The sequence below is a fragment of the Spermophilus citellus genome (assembly GCF_964194105.1).
Source record: "Spermophilus citellus genome assembly, chromosome: 1".
NCBI classification, from domain to species: domain Eukaryota; kingdom Metazoa; phylum Chordata; class Mammalia; order Rodentia; family Sciuridae; genus Spermophilus; species Spermophilus citellus.
Window position 1 is genome coordinate 1,663,652 of NC_138182.1, and position 8,794 is coordinate 1,672,445.

At 56.2% G+C, this 8,794-nt stretch overlaps 1 protein-coding gene across 1 annotated transcript; it reads right to left on the minus strand.

Moving 5' to 3' along the window:
• Positions 1 to 6,503: 6,503 nt before the first annotated feature.
• SOX1 (SRY-box transcription factor 1) lies at positions 6,504 to 7,676 on the minus strand (the record flags this gene model as incomplete). Its single annotated transcript, XM_081308438.1, has 1 exon — positions 6,504 to 7,676. One exon carries the CDS (start codon positions 7,674 to 7,676, stop codon positions 6,504 to 6,506), a length of 1,173 nt encoding a protein of 390 aa, XP_081164564.1.
• Positions 7,677 to 8,794: the final 1,118 nt, after the last annotated feature.

Below are 8,794 nucleotides of genomic sequence, written 5' to 3' on the forward strand. Positions count from 1 at the left end.
TGCCCAGGTGACAAAGAACTATTAACCAGGGAAAGGGCAGGTGGTCAGTCCTTCCAGGATGAGGGCCTCTCTCCGGCTCAGTGAGCAGTGCAAAGCACTGAGCTCCTCCATCCACAGGGCCCTCTCAGGCAGAAGCTGGGGCTCTTTCACTTGCTGAGGTCTCCCCGTGGTCTGGGTCACTTAATGTGCAAAGCTGCTCCATCCTTTCCTGGTTGAAACATGCTCACCTGGACTTCTTCCAATTTTGTGACTTAGAAATGAGAAGTGGGTCTCTGCGTCAAATTTTGGGGGGACTCTCTTGACACTACTACTATTTGGGTTTTATATGCCTATAGGCACCTCTGCCCTATAAACTGAGTACTTGTCAGGTGACATCTGGGGTCAGTCCTTGAGCTAGCCAAGACTCTCCTTCCAATAAGTGGGTAGTCTAACTGTGCACGGTGGCTGCTGCCAAATATCAGTGCTAGTTAGCATTTCCGGGGTGCCGGGGAGCAAACAGTGTCTGGGTGATGACTCTTGTCAGTTTCCCCATTGTCAAGCCCAATCTCACGATCCTCCACACTCACAATATTTCCCCACTGGGAACATGCCTGACATTGCAATTTCTCAAAACTGCAGCTCTGCAGTGAATGCCTAATTCCTGAAACTGCAAAATCTAACAAAAGCTGATTTTTTTCCACTGATTTGACTGGCTGACTGTTTCCAGGCTTTGCATGTGATGACCTGCTGTTCCTCACAAACAGCATCTTTAATGTACCCACACGGTTGTTCTGAAGTGGCAAAGGGCAATTAAACCTCTGGAGCTGTCTGCAGGGCATCAGAATTGCTCCCAAGGTCCAGCGTTTCTGTCCTGGACTAATTTTGTCCGTGGGTCACACCTGGCAATGGAATCAGTAGCGTTCTGGTCCTGGGTTTTGAACTCAGAACCCATTTTCAGCACAGGGCTTAGAGCCACCCAGAGCCAGCGTGGGATGCTGACTGCACCTGGAGCTATTGGGTCTGTTGTTTTAGAAACTTCCCTCCCTCCCCGTGGTGTGAAGTGTTTTCATATTTGCAGATGAAAATGTGGAAGAAAATATGGCAATCATATGCTTGTTTTTTGTTTTTACTATCAAAATAGGTTATCTTTTCCTGTCGTTGGATGTACCACTTGTTTGGATTCTTATACATTTTTCATGTTTGTTAAACCTCTTGATGGAGTCTCAAGCACAGATTTCCCAGCCTGTATTTGCGGAAGAGAAACGGATCTGCTTGATTCCCCGTCCACTGGCCTCCCTCTCAGTCTTGACCCCCAAACCCAATACTCAATCCGGTACTGGTGCGAGGAGTCGGGGGCTTTTCACCCGCCGCAGCGCCTGATTCTCCAGCCTAGCGGCGAATGGGGTCTGGCCACAAACAGGCCTTAATACAGCACCCTCCACAATACTACTTCACACTCCCCCAAATAGATCAAGGCTGCAAAGAATCCGAGATGAGACAGGGTTTCGGAGGGAAAAGAGAGAGCCAGCCAGGATTTGGTCTCTGATTTGTTTTATTGGTGTTGTTGTTTGCTTATGGAAATGGAATCGCTTTTTAAAAATGGGGCTGCTTAGGCAAAAGGAAGCATTCTACCTAGACTCCCATCCAGAGGAGCCGTCTGAAATACGACCCCAAAAGTGGGAAATGCAGGTATTTCCTTGAGATGGGATTTGGATCCGCAGGTAGTCGCCGCAAAGGCCCGGTCCACGCGGCGGTGGATACTGGCCGCTGCGCCTCCTCCCGGATTTGGCTCTGGCTGGCGACCCGCCGGGCGACCATGCCACCCCTCCCCCCCCCCTGCGCCCACTTGTTGCGGTCCGCCGGAGACCTGCTTGTTCCGCCGGCTGATTGTTAAAAAGGGTTTGACTCGCAGCTGACCCGGGGTCAGGACTTTCTCTGCAGTGACCCTTCTCTTCTGAAACACAAAACGCTGCCCGGGGCCCTCGCATCCGTCATTTTAACCCCCCACCCGCCCTCCAGGCACGGCGTGGACCGGAGAGAGGTGGGCTCCAAGGCCGCGCCGGCGACCCCGCGGCCCTCCCGGCCCGGCCCGGCCCGGCCCGCAGGGATGCGGCGAGGGAACCGGGACCGGCCAGTCCCAGGCACCTGCCCGACCCGGCCTCGGACAGGGCGCCCCGGCTGCAGGGGGTGGACGAGGGGAGCGGAGCGCGGCCTGGCTGGGCGAGGCAAAGACAAAGGCGGCCCGGCAGCGCACAGAAGGAAAGTGAAGGGACCGCGGCGGCCCTGGAAGCAGAGCGGAGAGAGAGCGGGGGAAACCCAGAAGTGAAAGTGAATGGATGGTGCAGGCGGTGGGAGGAAGAAAATGCGCAGGAATGAGAACGAGAGAGCGCAGGGTTCCGGGCGTCTGCGAGAGCAGAGCGCGAGGAAGAGGGACTTGCGAAGCGGGAGGCACCGCGGGGTGGAGAGCCAGCGGGCCCAGGCCCGAGCCCCGCAGGAGGCCCGCACCCTGCCCCGAGGCGTCCGGGACCCGGCACCCGGGCAGCAGGGCGCCTCCCGCCACCGCGCTGCCCTCGCTGGTCTCCCGGGGGCGGGCGGAGCGGGGTCCCGCGGGCTCGCAGCTGGAGAGGAACGACCGGGGCGGGAGGAGGGAGGAGGGGCGCTGAGAGGAGGGAGGCCGCGAACGAGGAGGAGGGGGAGGGGTGCCAGCGCCAAGCCCCCCGCCGGGCCTCGCCCTGGGACTGAGGGGGCGGTCCCCAGGCCCGGCTCCGAGGGGGAGTGGAGCGCCGGGATGAGTCTGCAGCGTGCCCACCTCCCGGCCGCCCCACTCTGCGGGCCTGGGGCGCTCTAGCGCCGGGGCCCGCGCCCCCTCACCCCTCCCTATCTGGCTGGGCCTTTCAATCCCGCCAAATAGTCACGCTGAAAGAAAGCTGCGCCAAGGCCACGTCTGCTTTTCACTTGAAGTTTCCAAGGACTCAACCTATGATTAGACTCCGCGCCGACGCGGCCGGAGCACTAGCTCCGCGCGCCAGGCTGCGGAAGCGGGGCGGGGGGAGGGGCGGGAGCCGGCGTAGCCCACCCGGACCGGGGGTCCTGGGCTGGGCCCGGGCCGAGGTGCAGCGCGCCTCCCCGGAGCAGGCTTCTTAGGCCAGATTGATGGAATTAACTGGAATTTTCGGAGACAGAGATCTGCGGTGCCCAGTCTTTGTGGGGAAAATGAAATGCGTGAATATGAGTGTTATTCTTCTCCCACATGCATGATTTTAATAGACCTATCAGTCACACTCCCCGACACATCTGCAGATCAGGCGCGGCAGCACCAGCGACTGTTAAAAAAATTAATTCATCTAGCTACTGGTGGTTTTTTTTTTTTTTTTTTTGAGGGTGGGTGTCAACCTCTTAACAACAATAACAAAGGGGCCAGCGAATTGAAAAACGAAACAAGGTAGAAAGAAAGAGGAAGAAAGACCCGCAGGCACACCGTCCTGCCTGGCCCCTTCCCAAAGGCCCGGGGTAGGAAGAAGTCACCGAGTTAAGAAAACTTTGTACCAGGCCTTAGAAAGATCCATTCATTCTCTGCTCGGACTTCAAAGAAGATTGGAGTAAGCGACAGAAACCACCCTGTGATTTGGAAATGAATTAAGTCATCATACAATAATCATCATCATATAGTATTTCACGTTTGGCAACGATGAGTATTACCTGGGCAGGAGTGGAAATCGCAGCTGAAATGAGACATCTTGGGTCCTAGTGGAATATCTCCTCCACTGCTAGGGACTGTCAGGGGTGAGTCCACTAGAGCCCCGACTTGAATTCCTGCTAATCTCTCTTCCTCCACCTCCCGTGGTTTTTAAATTAAGTCATTAAAGAATTTATATCTGCCTTTCTCCCAGTAACTCTAATCAACAGAACAAAAAGAAACTAAGGTGGTTTGAGGATCTGGCTTTGAATATCCCAATGGAGGATGGATGAAGCACCAGCAATGAAACGCCCAACTCAAGGCCATCCTGCAGGAAGCAAGGGCAGCCTGGCCTGGTGCTCCCAGTGCAGTGGCGAAACTTTTCTATTCTGCAGCTTTAAAGTGGGGCTCAAGTAATTAGTATATGTGAGGAGCCAAGACAGATGCCCACAGTCCAAGGCACATGGAAACCACCTCTATGGAGGGCAGCTAGGACGAGATGTCTCCGTGTCTCTGGTGGAAGATACAAGGGTGGTGCACTGACTACTTGCCATAGTCAGCAAAGAATATGAGAAAGATCTTTTAGTCTAAGTGCACCTCAGGGCAAACCTGGCCTGGTCCTCAGAACTCCATGCTGAATTAACAGAGATTTCCCAAATTACAGAATTTCCCAAAGCACCTCCCACAGGGATTTTGTTTCCGGACTGTCTCACGGTGCCAATCCCCCAACAATCCATGTAGCCCACAAACACTTTTAGGAATGACTGTTTCACAAAAGAAATCCTTAAGAGGAAAAAAAAAGTGAAGAAAGGAAAAAAAAGGGGGGGGACTTTTATTATCTTGTTAGAAAGCAGTGGACATTGTTCTTGATTTTTTTTGCAATCATCTTTAACGAATGTGATTTAAGCAAAATTATCAAAATGACCCCAAAAATTACACATGTCAATTGACAGATTAGCATCATACTTAAAGCTATTCTCCAATGCAGGCTGAATCCAATTCTCACTAAACTGATAGCACAGGCCCACTTCTGAATGGATAGAGCATACTCATTCCAAGACAAGAAAAGACGTGGAGGAAAAAAATAGGGGAGAAGCCTAAAGCTGCTGAAATTAGCATATTTCTCATTTGGACTTAAAGGTGTTTTTTTTTCCAAAAATAGATTTTCATCTTACTATTATGATTAATTTCAAAACATATTTGCTACAGCATAACTTTTAAATGCAATATTTAATGCTGTCAGATTACTTGAAGACAAAGTTTTACAGAAAACTTTAAATTCCAGAAAAAACTGCAATGTACCAATAAACACCTAGAAAAAAATATAATTAAAAATTTTAAAGCATCAAACAATCTCAAGATCTTGTCAGGAATAAACACGGCAAAAGCCTTCACATCAGTTGGCAACTTGCATCCCCTTCTCAAGGGGAGGGGGTGTTCCATTTGTGTGCATGTGAAAATCCAACAAATCATCTTGCTTTTTCCCAAGGAGGGACAAGCTACGGCGGGAGGGGCTGGGGATGGAGCCTGGGCTCAGGGGTAGTGTGTTTTGGTTCAGCTTTAAACCGGTTAGTGCTTCTCTGAATCAAATTCAGATAAATTCCATTTGCAATCCGAATTGCAGTGTAGTTGCGGGTGCCAAGCCCTTGCCAGGCCCCTTTCCCCCACCATTGGCCTGCTCTCCACATTGGGGTCTTCCCTTTCTCCTTCCTCCATCATACCAAACTGTCCTGCAGATGCCCGGCAGAATTCTCAGCAAGTACATGCAGTATGTCTGAGCCATGACAGTAAAAGAGCTAGACCATAAAGGGAATTATTTATCTTCCCTACTAATGCTTCAACTCAACAAAATCCTCTATTGACTTTAACTTTCTCTCCTTCCATGGAATAAAGCTCGTGGACATCCTACCCTCTGCTTCCTGGGGTTCCCTCATTCTTAATTCCTGCTGATAATTTTTCTCCTCCAACAGATTAGTTATTGTATTTTGAACTCTTAAAACATGCATATAAAATTAGCACGTTTCAATTTTATGGAAAAAAACAGCCTTTTCTCTTTTAAATGTATTGATTGACACAAAACTCAAAGCATTTTTTTTAGGGGAATCTTTTTTCAGTTTTAGAAGAAAAGCTTTTAGGAAACTATGTACATGATCTGATTCCTCCTCTCCACACTGCAACGCCTAAATAAAAATTTCACAATGCATTTACAAGAAATAATACAAAACCAAAAAAAAAAAAATGGAAATGCTCAGATACAGAAAGTTTTACAAAACCCAGAATATAACTCCGCCATCTGAAGGGGGATCTCTTTGTATAAATTAACAAACCAACCCAAAGGAGCCGTAACAACTACAAAAAACTTGTAAATGTTTGGATCTGCCTTACTACATTTGTAACAAGTGAGAACAACTCTCGGTCACTTGGCCTCGGGCAGTCAAGCATCAGGAAGCGATGCAGGGAGGAAAGTTAGGGCGCCGGCCTGGATACAAAAGTTGGCATCGCCTCTCGCTTGGTTTTGTCTTTTTGTCCCCTCGAGCAGAGAAAACACTTTCTGCCTCCTCCGTGGATGATAAATACTGTACAAAAACTCTGAGAAAACACCAAAGTTCGGTCTAAAATGCAAGACGTGTGTCAGCGTCTCGTGGTCCCCAGGAGCTCCCGGAAAGGTGAGTGAGGGGCATGTATCACCTGGTGTTCATCTCCAGTGTTTTCATTTTTACAAGAATGTGGAAACGTCTGTACAAAAGCAAGGCCGCGCTGGACCGGGGCGACAGCCCGAGAGCTGGCCGCGCGCTCGTCGTAGCCGGGTCTCCCGTAGCAAGCCTCTGTCCCGGGCATCCCGGCGGCGCTAGATGTGCGTCAGGGGCACCGTGCCATTGACGCCCGCACCCGCGCCCTGGTAGTGTTGCGGCAGCGAGTGCAGCCGGCTCTGCGCCGCGGCCGCCGCGGCCGCCGCCGGGTCGCCACCCTCGCCGGCAGGCAAGTACATGCTGATCATCTCCCGCAGGTCCCCAGGACAAGGTGCCCGCGAGTGTGCCGGGGCCGGCGGGCTGCCGCTCGGTTCCGACTTGACCAGCGAGCCGAGCGCACCCAGGGCACCCGACGACGCTGCCGCGGCGGCAGCCGCCGCCGCCACCGCCGAGTTCTGGTGCGCGCCGCCCGCGGCAGCGGCAGCGGCGGCGGCGGCGCCGTAAGGAAGGCCGCCGTAGCCCGAAGGCGAAGCGCTCATGTAGCCCTGCGAGTTGGAGATGGGACTGTACTGCAGCGCGCCCATGTCGTAGCGGTGCATGGGCTGTGGGTTGTGCGGGTGCGCGTGCGGGTGGTGCGGGTGCGGGTGCGCGGGGTGCGCGTGCGGGTGCGCGCCGCCCGCGCCGGGGTGCTGCCCGTAGGCCAGCTGCGCCTCCTGCATCATGGCCGCGGCCGCTGCCGCCGCCGCCACAGAGCCAGGGTAGGCGCCGTTGGCCCAGCCGTTGACGTGCGCGTAGCCGCCGCCCGCCGCGCCGCCCGGACTCTCCAGGCGCTGGCCCACCGCCGCAGCGCCCACGCCCACACCCACGCCCATGGCCACCGCCGCACCACCGCCGCCAGCGCCGGCCGCCAGCAGCCCCCCGGCCAGCGAGTACTTGTCCTTCTTGAGCAGCGTCTTGGTCTTGCGGCGCGGCCGGTACTTGTAATCCGGGTGCTCCTTCATGTGCAGCGCGCGGAGCCGCTTGGCCTCGTCGATGAACGGCCGCTTCTCGGCCTCGGACATGACCTTCCACTCGGCCCCCAGGCGCTTGCTGATCTCCGAGTTGTGCATTTTGGGATTCTCCTGGGCCATTTTGCGCCGCTGCCCGCGGGACCACACCATGAAGGCGTTCATGGGCCGCTTGACCCGGTCCTGGTTGGCCTTGGCGCCCCCGCCGCCGCCCCCGCCGCCGCCTCCGCCCCCGCCGCCTGTCCCGGCTGGGCCTGAGAGGTTCGTTGGGGCCTGGGCGCCGCCGGGCGAGTGCAGGTCGGTTTCCATCATCATGCTGTACATCGGGGCGGCTCGAGGGTTCACCAGCACCGCGGGGAAAGGGCCTGGAGCATAGACGGCCGGTGGGGGTGAGATGGACAGTGGCTCAAACCGAGCCAGACGCGGGGGTGGGGGTTTGCCTAGCACAGAAAGGAACGGGAGGGTGGAGGTAACGACAACAAAAAGAGGCAAAATCACACGCACTCAGTGCCGGCTCCACTTGCAGGTGGAAAGTTTCTCCTCGTGCACAAACCACTTGCCAAAGAGGCCGACGGCTAGGGTCGCCGCCGCCGCCGCCGCCGCCGCCGCAGCCCAGTCGCCCTCGGCGGAGTGTTCAAACAGGTGCAGTCGCGGCCAAGTTGCGGCTTCACTTTCTCGGCCCGCCCGGGGTGCGCTGTGCCTCCTTGCCCGCCGCCGCCGCGCACTGCCTCCTTCCTCCTGGCTCAGTCTTCGGCGGCCTCCAACTCCGGGGCCGCAACTTCTAGCAGGGCGGCACGCCGCGTGCGCTGGGCATGTGCGGGTCCCAGTTGCCCGGGGGGAGCCAGGCGCCGAGGGGGGAACAGAGGGGGGCCCGGAGGGGGCGATTACGCTGCAGCCAGGGAGGGGGTCTGGAACAGCGAAGGAGTGAGAGCGCTCAGAGAAGCCAGGGAGCCGGGCCGCAGAGTCCAGGACGGGCTGCCCGCTGCCTGCCCGGGGCAGTGCGCTCGGAGCGGAGGCGCACGCGGGGCCGGCGGCGCGCGGGGCCCAGCAGCCATACGCCGGGCCCGGGCTGCCATTAAATGAGCGCGCCGCGGCCAATAGGAGCCGGCGGCGGCGGTGATTTGCATGGCGCGCTGGCGAGTGACGTGGGGAGGGAGTAGATACACTGGGCGCGGGCGGCGGAGCGGGGAGAAGGAAAGGAAGGAGGGGGGAGCAAGGCAGGAAGGAGGGGGAAAGGAGGCCCGGGAGGGGGGGTCACAGCCCCACTGCTTCCTGAGTGCGCGCGCCGCGGCGACAGCGAACCCCGATCTCGCCCCCCTTCCCTCTCCCCGCCCGCGCGCTCAGAATGATTAACGATTGGGCTTAAAAGCCCAAAGAAAGAATCGTTGTGTGTGTGGTGCGGGGCGCGCGGGGGGGGGGGCGGATACAGCCCCGGGCCGTGT